Consider the following 18142-nt stretch of genomic DNA (forward strand, 5'->3'; position numbering starts at 1 on the left):
ATTATTATTATCGGTTGCTGGCACTTTAAATCCTTACCAAAACAATCCCACAACATTAACCCCCAAATTGGACGTAATGTGTCAGGAGGCAAGGCCGTGATGTCATTATGCTGGGTAGAACTCTGTGGGCAGGAATAGACTAGAGAGTGACAGGAGAGAGAGAGAGATGCAATGATACTGTATATTGATGTTAATCCCTTGTTAGTCTCCATTCACACTAGCGCGACTTGTCAGGCGACTTGTCAGCCTGACAAGTCGCGTCCCTCGCGGTCCATTGACTGCTACAGGACCCGTTCTAATAGGAGCGACACAAGTCGCTCCGACTTAGAAAAAGGGTCCTGTACTACTTCAGGGCGACCTCGGAGCGACTTGCATAGACTTCCATTATGTGAAGTCCATGCAAGTCGCTCCGAAGTCGTGGTGCATGGGAATGCACAAGTCGCCCCCGAAGTAGTAAGGAGTCGTGCCGCCCCAGTGTGAACCGAGCCTTAAAAAACTGATGAATGATTACACACACAGCTTGTAATTATTTATGTTGCCAATACATTTTACAACATACTGCACTATTAGTACTCTCCATATCCTTTTATGTTGACCATTTAATTCTTGCTGGGGTGAAGTCTATCGCTGCTATTGTGTAAGGTCCAGGGAGCCTCGATTTTTAAGCTGTATCCTATCTCACTTATTGATTGTAAGGTCCATCCAATAAGGTGAGGGTACACCTGCAAATCACATGGTGGCATGCAATGAAGAGGAGATTGGGGAAGCTGGAAGTTTTTCATTTGACGAGGAGCTAGAAAGTTCTCTGTGCTGAACATTTGGAGGACTTATTGTTTATAGACTGTTTTGCTTGAGGGCAATTTATTCACTTACATTGGACTTTATATTTATTCACATTTATTTTTATAATGGATTATAACACTGGTTATGTTTTCAGGTATAAAAGCAGTATACAGTTGTTTTAATTGGTTATGCGTGTGAATAAGGATTTCCTCTATCCTCCATTGACAGACGCAGCCTCCATCTCCATTAGTTGAATAGGTTATGCTGCCCCCTGCAGGAGAATTCTAGGCAGGAAAAATTGAAATGTACACGCCCATGGGGGCGCCCCACAGGCATAACCCACACACCCTCTGTTCAGCAAACCAGTTTGTTTCTGCCTAGAGAAGGAGTAGGACCTAGGTTTCCTGCTGGGACTTCGGTCTCAGTTTTTTATTCTTTTCAGAATATTCTGTTTTATTTCTCTTTATTCACTTTGCTAGTTAGTGTTCAGGGAGATCCTCCTGGCAATCTGGAAGCAATGCTGGCTGGGGTTTCACACTGGATAATCTAGATCCTTATGGTCCCCACAGCCTGGCCTACGAGCATGAGCAGGTTATAGTTTCGCACTAGGCTTCGCCACGATGGTGCTCCTTTCCAGATGGGGATGAGCCTGCGAGCAAATGCCTCGCCGGGACGTGATGACCTGGAACGCCCTAAGTTGCAGGGTACCCCTCGGCTGGCAGCACCACCACTTCGGGTGGGCGGAGGTCAGCCTGGAGAGGTGGCTCCTGTGAGGATGGCTGAGGCCACTGCCTCCCGTTTGGGCATCCGCCCTCCCCTCTGCTGCCCCAGGGTGGTCAGCTCCGCGGGGGCACGCGTTCAAGCGGCTGGACGCTCACAGAAATTTAGGCCGCTGCCTGCGGCCTCCTAGGCCATGTGGCCCAGTCGGGTGCCTCCATTGGGGGCGGCCCCAGTGCGTTTAGCTGAAGCCCCCACTCTTCCTTTGGGCATCTGCTGGGCTGGGATCCATGCACTCGCGGCTGGGCCTCCACAAAAATTTAGGCTGCGGCTTGTGGCCTGCTAGGCCATGTGGTCACTTTAGAGCCTCCCTTGAAATGGGTGGCGCTGTGGCGGCACTTCATTTTTTAATGACAGCCTTGCCGCCATTATTGTGTGGGCACCAGCCCCTTTTAGCGCTGGGGGACCATCAGGGTACCCCGCCTGCGCATCTGCGTCAAGGGGGCTATTTCCTATAATGCCCTCTAAGTGGGTTCGGAGGGCGACCCCCCCTTGGTTTTTTGCAGGGTCCAGTAGGTGGTCCATTTGTGGGTCCTTGGTCGGTGTCCCCTTTGCGTGATCGCAGTTGGCAACCTCCCCTGATTGTTTTCCAGGTGAGCTTAGTATATAGCTACCCTACTGGGTCTACGTCCATGCACCGAGTGCTCAGATAGTGAGGCTGTTTCCTCTGCTCCTCTAGCCGCGCATGAAAATGAGCTGGTGGATGCACTGTTTGTGTCGGAGGCGCCGGTCCCTTTGGCTTCCACAGGCCCTCCAATGCAGCAAGGGTGTTCCCTTTTCCACTTACTTTGACAACATTTTGGTGGGTTGTCCAAAACGAAGTGGTTCCTAAAGTGCTTTTTGCTTGTGGTGTCCTTATGGAGATTAACTGCGTTTAAAGGTGGACGGTCCCACCTGCAGTGGACTCGGTTTCCAGGTTAAATAAAGCTGCCTTCATTCCGGTTGAGGAGTCCTCGGCCTTTAAATGTCCAGCTAATAATAGAGCGGAAGCTCTGGTCTGCCAAATGTTTGCTGTGGCAAGTTCGCCACTTAGGCCGGTATTTACTGTTGCCCTGGGGTCGCAAGCTCTGACTGAGTGGGCTGAACTTTTACGGAGGGACCTGGAGGGGAAACCGCTTCCCCCTGCGGATCAGTTGGTCCAGAAGCTACCGTTTATCTGTGATGCCTCTTGTATGCGGCTCCTTTGATTTCAAGGTGTCTGTATCAGCGGTGGTCCTTCGGCCGAAATACTGGTCTGCGGACTGGATTTCTAAGAAGGCCTTATCTGATCCCCCTCCTTGTAGGGAATTGCTTGTTTGGAACTTTCTTGGATGACATCATTAAGGGTCTCACAGGGGGGGGGAAGAGTACTCTTCTTCCGCAGGCTTCCAAGGTCAAGGAGCCCTGTCATAGACGTGGGCTATTCTCCTCGGCTCAGAAAAAAAATTTTCTCCGTCCTTCAGGGTCTCAGGACAAGGGATCAAAAGTCAGGGCCTCCACCGGAGGTTCTAAGAGGACCTTGTCTGGCAAGCCACAAGTGGCTCTTCCAGACATGTGGACAAGGCTGCCTCTGCAAGAAATGGGCGCCCTCTTTCGTATCTGGGGTGGGTGGGGATGTCTTCGCTGGTTTACGGATCCATGGACCTCCCTGGTATATGACATGTGGGTCCATGAAGTTATTCGGTCAGGCTATGAGATCGAATTTGGTCTTATCCTCCTGAAAGGTTCTTCCCTTCCAACCTGCACTTATCCCCAGATCACTTACGGATCACTTTGGGGTAGTGCAAGAATTGTTCCTTCAAGGGGTGATTGTTCAGATTTAGAAAAGTTTTCATGGGTTTTTAATCAAACCTCTTTACAGTTCCCAGAAAGGAAGGTGAGGTACATCCAATTCTGGACCTCAAGCGCTAAACTGCTGGTGCGAGTACAGAAGTTCCGTGTGGAGTTCATTCACACTGTAGTGGCGTCCCTACGTCAGGGGGATTTCTTCTCGCTTCTTTGGATATCAAGGACGCCTACCTGCACATTCTAATATGTGCCGGTCACCAACGATCCCTCCGTTTTGCCGTGGGCAAGGAGCATTATCGATTTATGGCATGGACCTTTTGGTCCCGCCTCTGCTCCTCGGGTCTTCACAAAAGTGTTGGCCCCGGTGCTGGCATTGTTTGAGTCAGCGGGGGATCGCGGTACTGGGGTACCTGGACGATCTTCTGCAAGAGAAGTCTCTGACTGCTCTGATGGACAACTGGAGATTGCTCTGTGAACTCAAAGGGAGTTTGGTTGTATTCTGAACCTTCAGGAGTCTGCTTTGGTCTGTCAATAAAAACTGGACTATCTGACTCTGGACTCGGCCTCAGCCAGAGTGTTTCTTCCTCTGGAAAAACTCCAGACATTGCAGGAGGCAATTCAGCTTCTGTTAAGCAGACGGTCATCCCTTCAGGCTTGCATGCGGGTGCTGGGCCTGATGGTGTCCACCCTCGAGGCAGTCTGTTTGCATAGTGCTAAAGAGATTCTGGTGAAATGGGACAAGGATCCATGGTCTCTAGAGGTGGCTTCATTCTCTGGCAATTCGACGGGGAAAATCCTTTCTCCCCCTGTACTGGACGGTTGTCACCACGAATGCCAGCCTGTCCGGGTGGGAAGACATCCTCAGCACAGATGTGCTCAGGGGGTCTGGACTCTGGCAAAGTCCAGACTGCCGATTAATGTTCTGGAACTCTGTGCGATCAGCCTGTGCCTGACTCATTGGAAAATTCGTCTTCAGGGGTGTCCAGTACGAATTAATTTGGACAATACCACAGCCATGGTTTGTCAATCACCAAGGGGGCACAAGTAGTCTCCTGGCGGCTTTGTTAAGTAGCCGGCATTCTAAGATGGGCTGACCGATTCGTTCCAACCTTCTCAAATTCCTGGCACGACTCCTGTGCAGGATCAAAGCAGAAGGGATTCCAGACTGACCTTGCCGGTCTTGGTACGCCGATCGGGTATGGGTGGTGGCCGATGCGACTTGGGGGCTTCCTCTTAAGAGGATCGGCTGTCCCAAGAACCGATCTTCCATCCGGCTTTACAGTCGCTGGCTTTTGCGGCTTGGCTGTTGAACACCAGGTGCTGAAGGATGGAGGTTTGTCTCAGTCGGTGATTCCTACGTTATTGAAAGCTAGGAAATATACTTCTAGGAAGATCTACCATCGTATGTAGAAGAGGTACATTGCGTGGTGTGAGTCTCTTGGGGTTCATCCTCGCTCCTACCCAGTGGCTCGGATCTTGACCTTCCTTCAACGGGTGGTTGAACAGAAATTGGTCTTGAGTACCATCAAGGGCCAGGTGTCGGCTTTGGTGGTCTTCTTCCAATGACCTTTGGCCACTCACTCCCTGCTGCGTACCTTTTTTCAGTGTCTCCGACATTTGGTTCCTCCAGTGAAGGCTCCGTTGCCACCCTGGGATTTTAATGTGGTGCTTTCAGCTCTACAGAAGCCTCCCTTTGAAAATATTCGGGAGGTTTCCCGGCTTGCGCTGCCCTGGAAGGTGGCCTTTTTTAGTGGCCATCACCTCTGCACGCAGGAGGTCAGAACTTGCGGCATTATGCTGTCGTTCACCTGATATGGTGATTCACAAGTATAAGGTGGTGCTTTGCCCCTTTCCTTCATTCCTTCTTAATTTGGTCCTTGACTGCCTTTTGAATGAAGACATTGTGTTGCCTTCCCTGTGTCCCAGGCTAAACATCCAAAGTAAATTACCTTGCATACCTTGTATGTGGTCTGGGCAATTAGGGTGTACCTGGCAGCTACGAAGTCTTTTAGCAAGTCAGACTCCATTTGTGCTCACGGACAGAAAGGGTTGTACGCTTCTTCTGCGACCATTTCCAGAAAGATCAGACATATGGTGTTTTCAGGCCTGTTGCATCAGGGTTCAGGATCCTCCTTTCCCTGTCAAGGAGCAATCTACTAGGGCGCTTAGTGTCTTCTGGGCTTTCCGTCATCAGGCGTCAGTGACGCAGGTTTGCAAGGCGGCCACTTGGTCGTTGGTGCACACTTTTACAAAAGTGGATGTGTTTGCATCTGCGAATGCTTCTTTTGGCCGCAAGGTTTTGCTGGTTGCTGTTTAGAGGACCTGGTCCTCTTTGAGGGTGTATTGTTTTTTTCAGGTGAGCTCCAGTTGTTTATGGTTGAGCTCCATGTTACCTGGTTGGCTATGGTTAGCCTTGGGAATTTGTTCTTTTTTCCCATCCCTCATGTTTAACACTGCTTTGGGACGTCGCAATGGTTAAGAAGAATCTGGAGCTGTGTCCGTCAATGAACGAAAGAGAAAATGTGATTTTTGACTTACCGTAAAATCTATTTCTCTGATGTTCAATGATGGACACATCGCCCACCCCTCTATGGAGTTGGATTTCTTCTGACACTACTTATAACAAACTGAATGCCTATAGCTGAGAGTGTTTTTTTTTTTCCCTTCTTGGGACTGCCCATAGGCGTAGTCAAGCTTTTTCCTGCCTAGTGTCCTACTCCTGTAGGGGGCAGCATAACCCAATGGTTAAGAAGAATCAGGAGCTGTGTCCATCAATGAACATCAGAGAAATGGATTTTAAGGTAATCTAAAAATGATTTTTCTGACAGGGTCATTAATGATAGCATGAGGCGATACCTGGACCTTATAGAGGTTGCACAGGCATTCTAACTCCTCCAGGATGGCACAGCAATACATGCCATTGCCAGAAGGTTTGCTGTGTCTCCCACCACATGAGCACATGAGCATGGAGGAGATTCCAGGAGACAGGCAGATACTCTAGAAGAGCTGGACAGCGCTGTAAAAGGTCCTTAACCCATCAGCAGGACCGGTATCTGCTCCTTTGTGCAAGGAGGAACAGGATGAGCAAAATGACCTCCAGCAGGCCACTTGTGTGAATGTCTGACAATCGGAAACAGACTTCATGAGGGTGGCCTGAGGGCCTTATGTCCTCTAGTGGGCCCTGTGGCTCACTGCTTGACGCCGTGGAGCTTGATTGGCATTTGCCATTGAACACGAAAACTGGCAGGTCCGCCACTGGTGCCCTGCGCTTTTCACAGATGAGAGCAGATTCCCCCTGAGCACATGTGACAGACGTGAAAGGGTCTGGAAAAGCCGTGGAGAACCCTATTCTGCCTGTAACATTGTTCAGCATGACTTGTTTGGTTGGTGGATCAGTGATGGTCTGGGGAGGCGTATCCATGGAGGGGCGTACAGACCTCTACAGGCTATACAATAGTACCCTGACTACCATTAGGTATTGGGATGAAATCCTTGGACCCATTGTCAGACCCTACGCTGGTGCAGTGGTTCCTGGGTTCCTCCTGGTGCGCGACAATGCCCGGCTTAATGTGGCGAGAGTATGCAGCCAGTTCCTGGAGGATGAAGGAATTCATGCCATTGAATGGCTCCCACGCTCATCTAAGTTAAATCGAATAGAAAACATCTGGGACATTGTGTTTTGGTCTATCCGATGTCTCCAGGTTGCACCTCAGTCTGTTCAGGAGCTCAGTGATGCCCTGGTCCAGATCTGGGAGGAAATACCCCAGGATGCCATTTGTCGTCTCTTTAGGAGCATGCCCTGACATTGTCAGGCATGCATACAAGCATGTGGGGGCCACACAAACTACTGAGTACCATTTTGAGTTGCTGCAATGAAATTTCAGCAAAATGGACTAGCCTGCTGCATAATTTTTTCACTTTGATTTTCGGAGTGTCTTTGAATTCAGCCCCCTGTAGGATGATGATTTTCATTTCCATCAAACAATGTGGCATACTTTCATTCCTAACACATTACCCAGTCCATATCAGTATAGATATCCAGCATGAGATTTTCCCCATTGAGATCTGATGTGTTTTCAAAGTGTTTCTTTAATTTTTGCCAATCTCTAGAAAGAAATCATAGATTTCTAGAACAACTATATTAGGGGAAGTAATGATGGGCAAATGTGCAGTCAAGCTCCAGTTTGTGGATATACAGCTAATAGATCAACAGCATGAGTGCTACTAATTGAGACGTTGCTTTTACTGTGTGTGATGAGGTTACATATACACTAAATACAAATCCAGATCGATTACTCGGCACTTCCAAAAGTTGTCCATATTGTTTTGCTTTTGCAGTTTGGACAATTACCATATCTAGTACACACATACACACACTATGCACCTCATAGCCATTCAGCCAGCTTTCCTCATAAATTATTTTTTGCTAAATTTATTTCAGGGACAGAAGATGACCTTGACTTCATAACCGTTAGCAGCAATAAATAGGATGAAATTAATAGGCCTGGTATAAGTAGTTGCAGAGTTCTTATGAAGTAAAATAAATCTCAAGGTTTCACCATAATGTAACTGATGCTTGATCCTTTTTTACATGCATGTCACTGAAAATGCAAAATATGTGGTTGCCAATGGATCTCATGCATGCCGGAAAGATGTAATTACTAGCAGCACTGACACATGGAGTGGAGATGACATGTGCATTATCGTGAAATCGGGTTACCTGTAAAAGTAATTCATAGCAGCATTTATTTGTCTGAGCTCAATATGTTCCAGTCAGCAGTCTGCCAAGGCACCATTCAGTCATTATCTATCAAGGAGTGAATCTGAGCTGACACCTCTCTCTCTCTCTTCTCCTCAGGGCCCGTTTGTGCATGTTGCCAGTATGTGCGCTGCTCTTCTCAGCAAGTTCATGTCGCTGTTTGGTGGAATATATGAAGTGAGTACAGAAGGTGATGTCCCCTGGAAATTTATTTAGTTTCTCACAGATAAAGGCAGGCCTTGGCGCAGATAAGCTGTTTAACTTCAAATAATTAAGGAAGCTTAACTGGCATGATAAATGTATTTTGTATTTTTATTTCAAGACTATCTCACTGCTTGTGTGCTTTGCAGCAAGGTTAGAAAAACATTCACATAAGAATAAAAATAAAGGACAAATTTTAACTTATACTGTAGGATGTTATTTCCAGGGGCTGTGTGTAAATTTGGAAATGCAGTACTTACCAAGTCATCTTAAGTGCAGGGAAGTTACCATTGACTTTCTGCTATCTTAAGATCTTTTTGGATAGAATATTTACTTAGATTTGTTCTATGTATATTTGTTTTTTGTTTTTTTAAACCATGTAATCCTTTGTTTAGTAGAAGTCATGAAAATATATATTCTGCATATTTTTTTTTTTTTTTTTTTTTTTTTAAATTCTGCTGTAAAAAAAGAAAAACTCCAAAAAAATCTTTTAGGTCAAATAAAGTGTGACTAAAGAAAAAATATTTTTTTAATTTTTGGATAGAATTGATAGGAATAAAAAAAAGTCTGTTTTCAGTGCTGTCTGTGTACTGATAGGGAAATTCACCCTCTGTATTTGTCCTGTTTACCATTACTGTATTATCAAAAGTGAAAGTAAAAGAAAATCCCACATTTTGGGTTGACCTCCAAAGAAGAATAGAGGGGAAATCTTCCAATAGGGACACTAGTTCTGGTGATACCCTGGAATTCCCTCACTTTGGAGGCATTTTATCTCACTTCCTGTTTTGGCTATGGAACATGAAGTGAAAAGAAATCTCTTCAAAGGGACACAGATGTCAAACATATTTTACAGGGGTTTACGGGGCTCTAACCCTCCCTTACGCCATCCTAAATTAAAAAAGTTTTGCCTTTAGGCTAGGTTCACACTAGTGCAGTGCAATTTTTATCCCTTTTTCAATGTTATTTTATAGTGCAGCGGCAGTGCGACTTGGTGAACTTTTGATACGTTTTTAATGCATGTTTTACTACTGTGACTCATCCCTGCTGTCAGCCAGCTAGGATGAGCCATCAGTTAAGGTATTGTCACCCAGCTGCGCCCTAACAGCAGATTGTAAACAAAAGAGCCCACATTAAAAAAAACCTCACGCAAAACAAATAGCATAGGGTCCTCCTCCCCACAACCCTGGCCTGATGGCTGTGGGGGGGGGGGGGTGGAGGCTAGCTTATACGAATTTGGAAGCCCCCTTTTCTTGGGGGTCCCCAGATTCTGGCCCCTCTGGTACATAGTACCCCTACTCATTCAGCAAAAAAATGTCAAAAGTAAATAACAGAAAATAGTTTTTGACAAGTCCTTTTGGTAATATAGTGTATGTGTATATGTGTGTGTGTGTGTGTGTGTATATGTATATATATATATATATATATATATATATATATATATATACATACATACATATACATATACATACAGTATCTCACAAAAGTGAGTACACCCCTCACATTTTTTAAAATATTTTATTATACCTTTTCATGTGACAACACTGAAGAAATTACACTTTGGTACAATGTAAATTAGTGAGTGTACAGCTTGTATAACAATGTAAATGTGCTGTCCCCTCAAAATAACTTAACACAGTCATTAACCACTTCAGCCCTGGAAGGTCTTACCCCCTTAATGACCAGACCATTTTCTGCGATTTGGCACTGCGTTGCTTTAACTGACAATTACGCAGTCATGTGACGCCATACCCAAACAAAATTGATGTCCTTTTTTTCTCACAAATAGAGCTTTCTTTTGGTGGTATTTGATCACCTCTGCGGTTTTTCGTTTTTTGCGCTTTAAACATAAAAGAGCGTCAATTTTGAAAAAAAAAAAAAAAAAAACAATATTTTCTACTTTCTACTATAAAACATTCTCAATAAAAAAAAAAATGTAAAAAAATCAATTTTTTTTCGAAGAGATCATTAAAGGTCTTAGGGGAGGTAAGAGCCTCGTCATACACGTGGTCCTTTCTTCTCGACTCACAAACGGCTCTTTCGTCCCACGGGCTCGCAGGACAAGGGACAAAAGTCCATCCGTAATTTTGCGGGGGGTTCCAAGAGACCCTGGGCTAGTAAGTCAAAAGGTTCCGCTGGTCCCCCAGACAAGTCCTCCTTTGCCTGAAGGGGCATCCTCACCCATATCTGGGGTGGGGGGACGTCTTCGCTTCTTTCCAAACCAGTGGACCTTACTCATTCAAGACAAATGGGTCCATGAGTTAATTCAGTCCGGTTCATATATAATTCTTTAGGAGCCTAATGACATCAAATGACGAAACACGTAGAGCGTCCTTCCGTCACTTCCGGTATCTGAACCGCATTTCCGGGATTTGGAGCGCATATCGTTCCGGAAGTACTCCGGGAACAAGGAACGAGCGGTCCCAAGCTTCTTACATTATTCTGCCAGTGTTTCACCTCTGTTTGGTCGGGACCTCCAATCCATACCTAATGAATGATTGATATATATGCCATTTATGAGCATTATTAATGGAAGGAATGATATGCTGATGTATACCCCAACTGAGTAAGGATGCCCTGATGAGAACCCATTTCTGAGTTATATCACGCCTGTTACCCCTGTAGGGGTACCTTGATCCGGCGAGCGCGGCATTTACTAGGGGAGCACAATAGGACTCTCACCTGCACGCGTCACCTTCAAGATTTTCACCTTACCCTCCGGATTTTGGGATTTTTTGGAAACAATCTTTTCCACATTATGGACTTTTAATTTAATACTGCACGGACTCACTTTTGTTCTTGGTCACTTCTCTCCTTTATGCGCCACCTATTACGTCAATGATTTCTATTGAGTTTCACCCAGACATTTTTTTCTTTTTTATATTTATCTTCTAGATATATTTATATGTGTTGCTTATTTATTTATTAATTTTTGTAATTTATACAAATCCCACACACGTATTTCATTATTTTGTTTAATAGCACGTAAAGCTACCATTTTTTGCCCCCTATTGGGGTTCACCCCACTATTCTTAAAACTATGTCACTTTTCCATTGTCTAACTCATCATCACACCAAAGTTACATGTGGTCCATTTTTTGCTCAACACTTATTTCTTGATCATTTGCCACTTTGGAGTGACCTCCACCCCTCCCCCGTCCTTTCTGAGGAGCACTGTTATCTAATTTCATGTTGCACTTTGGCACTATATCACTTTAATATGTCACCTATACTGAGGGATATATCATTTATATTTTTTATTATAATAAATTTTATGATTATTTGCATTTTAATTGATACCTATCTATTTTGCCAATTATTTATTACACACTTTGAGGCAGCGCCAATTACCTCCCCCCCCCCCCCCCCCCACATTCCTCTCAATAGGGTTTAGGTCTGGAGACATGCTTGGCCAGCTTCTTTAGGAAGCCAGTGGTCATCTTGGAGGTGTGTTTGGGGTTGTTATAATGTTGGAATACATGACACACACATATCATAGGTTGAACTGGATGGATTGATGTCCTTTTATTTCAACCTCACGAACTATGTAACTATGGAATACTGTCCTGCGGCCCAGTCTCCGAAGGGAGGGGGATCTTACTTTGCTTCAGTGTGTCACAGTACATGTTGCCATTCATGGTTCCCTCAATGAACTATAGCTCCCCAGTGCCGGCAGCACTCATGCAGCCTCAGACCATGGCACTTCCACCACCATGCTTGACTGTAGGCAAGAAACACTTGTCTTTGTACTCCTCAACCTGGTTGCCGCCACACACGCTTGACACCATCTGAACCAAATAGGTTTATCTTGGTCTCATCAGACCACAGGACATGGTTCCAGTAATCCATGTCCGTAGTCAGCTTGTCGTCAGCAAACTAGTTTGCAGGCTTTTTTGTGCATCATCTTTAGAAGAGAGAATGCTGGCAGCACTCACACGTCTATTTCCCTAAGACAACCTCTGGATATGACGCTGAGCATGTGCACGGTCGACCATGGCGAGGCCTGTTCTGAGTGTAACCTGTCCTGTATGACCTTGGCCACTGTGCTGCAGCTCAGTTTCAGGGTCTTGTAAATCTTATAGCCTGGGCCATCTTTATGTAGAGCAACAATTCTTTTTTTCAGATCCTAAACCTGGTTGCCGCCACACGCTTGACACCGTCTGAACCAAATAGGTTTATCTTGGTCTCATCAGACCACAGGACATGGTTCCAGTAATCCATGTCCGTAGACTGCTTGTCTTCAGCAAACTGTTTGCGGGCTTTCTTGTGCATCATCTTTAGAAGAGGCTTCCCTCTGGGACGACAGCCATGCAGACCAATTTGATGCAGTGTGTGGCCTATGGTCTGAGCACTGACAGGCGGACCCCCCACCCCTTCAACCTATGCAGCGATGCTGGCAGGACTCGTACGTCTATTTTCTTAAGACAACATCTGGATATGATGCTGAGCAGGTGCACTTAACTTCCTTGGTCGACCGTGGCAAGGCCTGTTTGGAGTGGAACTGGTCCTGTTAGATCACTTTATGGTCTTGGCCACCGTGCTGCAGCTCAGTTTCAGGGTCTTGGCAATATTCTTATAGCCTAGGCCATCTTTATGTAGAGCAACAATTCTTTTTTTCAGATCCTCAGAGAGTTCTTTGCCATGAAATGCAATGTTGAACTTCCATTGACCAGTAAGAGAGTGAGAGAGATAACCCAAAATTTAACACACCTGCTACCCATTCACACCTGAGACCTTGTAACACTAACGAGTCACATGACACCAGGGAGGGAAGATGGCTAATTGGGCCCAAATTGGGCATTTCCATTTAGGGGTGTCCTCACTTTTGTTGCCAGCAGTTTAGACATTAATGGCTGTGTGTTCAGTTATTTTGAGGGGACAGCAAATTTACACTGTTATACAAGCTGTAGGCTCAGTACTTTACATTGTAGCAAAGTGTCATTTCTTCAGTGTTGTCACTGAAAAAAAAGGTATAATAAAATATTTACAAAAATGTGAGAGGTGTACTCACTTTTGTGAGATACTGTATATTCAGTGGAAGAAAAAATATATGTAAATAAAATGTACCTAATAATATTTATTATTTATATACAGTAGGGATCGGCCGATATATCGAGGGCCGATATGCACTTTCCCTGATATATCGGAATCGGCCCTGGAGGTTGCCGATATTGTCGTGACATCATTGCGTATGTTGCGTCCAGCACCTTTGCGCACTGGGACAGCTTCTGCCTTCTTAGGCCGCCTCCCTCTGCCTCGCCTGGAGTTGGGGAGTCTCAGGACAGTGAGTGTACAGTGCACACAGTGTGTTTAACACAGCCGCCATACATACACCCACCCACAGCTGACCGCTGCCAGCCAGTCAGCCACCCACACACCCACAGGCCTGTACCAGCCAGCTAGCCAGCCACAGGCCCTGCCTATACCAGCTAGCCAGCCACAGGCCCTGGGCCTGTACCAGCCAGCCACCCACCACGCAGGGTGCCAGCCAGCCACCCAGGTGCCAGCCAGCTACCCACCACAGGGTGCCAGCCACCCACCCACCATAGGGTGCCAGCCACCCACCCACCACATGGTGCCAGCCAGCCACCCACCACAGGGTGCCAGACAGCCACCCACCCACCACAGGGTGCCAGACAGCCACCCACCACAGGGTGCCAGCCAGCCACCCACCACAGGGTGCCAGCCAGCCACCCACCAAAAGGGTGCCAGCCAGCCACCCACCACAGGGTGCCAGCCACTGATAACCACAGGGTGCCAGCCAGCCAGTTTTTTTTTTTAAGCCTATATTCAATTTCAGCAGTGTCTTTCAAATTTCAATGGAGATGGATGCAGATAGAAAAATTAAAAGTGTGGTCTGTGACTATTTCTCATCTCCATCTCCAGGAAAAGCAGCAGCAGTGTGCAACACGTGCACAAATAATGTAAGAATGGGATCAATAACTGCAAAAAACAAAAATGCGTCAAATCTTTGGGCCCATATAAGAGATTCATCTTGTTGAATTATATCATGCAGCACAGAAACAACAAAATGAATCACAAGGTGAAACATCACTATCCCAGGCAACAATAATAGATATGTTTCAGAAAAAAAGCAGGTGGCTAAAATCGGTTGGAAGATCCCAACTGCTGGACAGAGTAATCACAGAGATGATGGTCACTGATAACCAGCCATTTACAGTGGGTACGGAAAGTATTCAGACCCCCTTAAATTTTTCACTCTTTGTTATATTGCAGCCATTTGCTAAAATCATTTAAGTTCATTCTTCTTCCTCATGAATGTACACATAGCACCCCATACTGACAGAAAAACACAGAATTGTTGACATTGTTGCAGATTTATTAAAAAAGAAAAACTGAAATATCACATGGTCCTAAGTATTCAGACCCTTTGCTGTGACACTCATATATTTAACTCAGGTGCTTTCCATTTCTTCTGATCATCCTTGAGATGGTTCTACACCTTCATTTGAGTCCAGCTGTGTTTGATTATACTGATTGGACTTGATTAGGAAAGCCACACACCTGTCTATATAAGACCTTCCAGATCACAATGCATGTCAGAGCAAATGAGAATCATGAGGTCAAAGGAACTGACTGAAGAGCTCAGAGACAGAATTGTGGCAAGGCACAGATCTGGCCAAGGTTACAAAAAGATTTCTGCTGCACTTAAGGTTCCTAAGAGCACAGTGGCCTCCATAATCCTCAAATGGAAGACGTTTGGGACGACCAGAACCCTTCCTAGAGCTGGCCGTTCGGCCAAACTGAGCTATCGGGGGAGAAGAGCCATGGTGAGAGAGGTAAAGAAGAACCCAAAGATCACTGTGGCTGAGCTCCAGAGATGCAGTCAGGAGATGGGAGAAAGTTGTAGAAAGTCAACCATCACTGCAGCCCTCCACCAGTCGGGGATTTATGGCAGAGTGGCCCGACGGAAGCCTCTCCTCAGTGTAAGACACATGAAAGCCCGCATGGAGTTTGCTAAAAAACACCTGAAGGACTCCAAGATGGTGAAAAATACGATTCTCTGGTCTGATGAGACCAAAATAGAACTTTTTGGCCTTAATTCTAAGCGGTATGTGTGGAGAAAACCAGGCACTGCTCATCACCTGTCCAATACAGTCCCAACAGTGAAGCATGGTGATGGCAGCATCATGCTGTGGGGGTGTTTTTCAGCTGCAGGGACAGGACGACTGGTTGCAATCGAGGGAAAGATGAATGCGGCCAAGTACAGGGATATCCTGGACAAAAACCTTCTCCAGAGTGCTCTGGACCTCAGACTGGGCCGAAGGTTTACCTTCCAACAAGACAATGACCCTAAGCACACAGCTAAAATAACGAAGGAGTGGCTTCACAACAACTCAGTGACTGTTCTTGAATGGCCCAGCCAGAGCCCTGACTTAAACCCAATTGAGCATCTCTGGAGAGACCTAAAAATGGCTGTCCACCAACGTTTACCATCCAACCTGACAGAACTGGAGAGGATCTGCAAGGAGGAATGGCAGAGGATCCCCAAATCCAGGTGTGAAAGACTTGTTGCATCTTTCCCAAAAAGACTCCTGGCTGTATTAGATCAAAAGGGGGCTTCTACTAAATACTGAGCAAAGGGTCTGAATACTTGGGACCATGTGATATTTCAGTTTTTCTTTTTTAATAAATCTGCAACAATGTCAACAATTCTGTGTTTTTCTGTCAGTATAGGGTGCTATGTGTACATTCATGAGGAAGAAGAATGAACTTAAATGATTTTAGCAAATGGCTGCAAAGAGTGAAAAATTTAAGGGGGTCTGAATACTTTCCGTACCCACTGTACAATGGTGTCTGACTCTGGATTTAAGTGGTTGATGCCCATAATTGAGCCAAGGTACACACTGAAGAGTGACAAGTTTTCTCTGTCGCTCATTGACAGACGCAGTCCTCCTTGATTAATATCAACTCGGGTTATACTGCCCTCTACAGGAGTAGGACTAGGCAGGAAAAAAAAACTTTCTGGCCACACCTTAGGGGCAGTCCCAGAGGGTATATCCTCTCTCTCTCTGCTACAGGAAGTCAGTTTTTTTCTGTCTAGTTAGGAGTAAGGACCTAAGTTCCTTGCTGGGATGTTTGGTCCTGGCAAGATTTTTTAGAAATACTTTTTTAGGCAGCTTTTCTTCTCCAGTGTTCCTGTGAGATCTTCAAGAAAGTACGCTGAAACTGGGCGACGGGCTGGATGTTGAGATCCAGTGGTCACCCCAGTTCAGCCTGCAAGCGCGTGCAGGCCCTAGCTCCGCGCTGGGTCGGCCGCGACATAGTCCCACTGGACGGGGACTGACCCTGCGAGTTAAACGTCTCGCCTGGACGCCAATGACCAGCGGAGTCACGGCATCCAGATTGGTCGACAGCCCCCCCCACTCCGGTGGAGAGCGGTTCTGTCAGGAGTTGGCACCCACCTGGTTCCGGTATGGTGAGTAAAATGCTCCCCCTCTCCTCCTGTCGGGTTTGTCGGTGGACGCGGGCCCCTCTCTGGGATGGATGGACGTGATCCTAACAGGTGTCATTAGTCCCCCTCTTAAAAGCTTGGTTTGGGAGCTGACTATCTATAGTCACTATATGACACTGTAAGGGAGATGACTGTAGTCAGTGGCAGACTGCTAAAAGGCATTACTGTTGAGGTATAGAGGTGATAGTATCCTACCTGACACTATACAGGCCGATGCCTATGCCTGGATACAGCATCCGCAGGTCGCCATCCTTCATAAGCCGGTCACCTCCCGCAGGCCGCACAGCCTCCCGCAGGCCGCACAGGCCGAGGACTACCTCCCGCAGGCCGCACAGGCCGAGCGCACACCTCCCGCAGGCCGCTGCTACCTTGCACAAGCCGCCGCTATCCTCCACAGGCCGCCGCCATTTTCCCACAGATCGCACGGGGCCGCCATATTGGCGTAGCCTCGTGTCTCCAGCATGGGGGCGGCCATGTTTGAGGTGACCAAACACCTCGTGGAGTAATTGGGAGGCGCCGGAAGGCGTGTAAAGGGGCGGAGCCGCCTCCTTTACCCGGGAAAGCAAGCCAAAGACTTCCTGTCTGTAACAGACAGTGCTGGAAGCAGGTTGAATAGAAACTTCTGAGGTGGTGAGCCTTGGGGTCTCTCTCTCTCTCTGTGGGGTCCAAAAGCAGGTAACACTGAGGGGCGCTGCTGCGCTTGGGGACTAAAGAAGAAAAAAAACGTTTTTTTTCTTTTTTTAAAAAATTGCATTTTATTTTTCTTGGCAAGTGTCTTGTATAATCATGGAGCCTGCCACACATGTATCCCCACCTGATCCCCTCGAGGTGGCTGCAGGACCCTCCAGTTCCTCACAGAGTATTGATGCATTATCAGCAGTTTTGGAGTCTTTGGTATCCCGGGTGGAGATGGCCTGTCAGGGACGGGGGTCAAGAAAGCGACCCCCGCCTACCCCTGTTTCATCTGATACTTCAGATTCTGAGATGGTCATTGCAGCTGCAGGTCCCCCTGCTGGGGCTGTTGTCTTAGTAATGTCTCCTCAGATAGTGAGGAGGAGGTTTCTACCTCCGCCATAGCACAAGAAGCGTTGGTGGACGCACTAGTTGTGTCTGTCCGGGAAAAGTTAAGACTTGAGGTCACACCGGCGGAAGTAACCGAGATGGAAATTCCTTTTGGTACTAGTAAGCCTACCAAGACGGCAAAGGTTTTTCCCTTACCCAAATGTTTTGGTAATAAAATTAAAGAGGAATGGGATCATCCGAAACGAATCCTTACTATTTCCAAACGCATTGCTAGACGCTATCTGTTTGAGGAATCCCTCATTAAAAAATGGATGGTACCACCAGTGGTGGATCCACCGATTTCCAGACTAAATAAAGCC

General features: G+C 46.5%; 1 protein-coding gene across 2 annotated transcripts in view; it reads left to right on the top strand.

The window, feature by feature from the left end:
• The window catches only part of CLCN2 (chloride voltage-gated channel 2), a 684072-nt gene that overhangs the window by 260800 nt on the left and 405130 nt on the right, over positions 1-18142 (top strand). For both annotated transcript variants that reach the window (XM_082249904.1, XM_082249905.1), the window contains exon 6: positions 8186-8263. In XM_082249904.1, coding sequence (XP_082106030.1) covers positions 8186-8263 — 78 coding nt within the window. The remainder of the gene's footprint in view (positions 1-8185; positions 8264-18142) is intronic.

This window comes from Pelophylax lessonae (assembly GCF_965119305.1).
Source record: "Pelophylax lessonae genome assembly, chromosome: 3".
Lineage (NCBI taxonomy): Eukaryota > Metazoa > Chordata > Amphibia > Anura > Ranidae > Pelophylax > Pelophylax lessonae.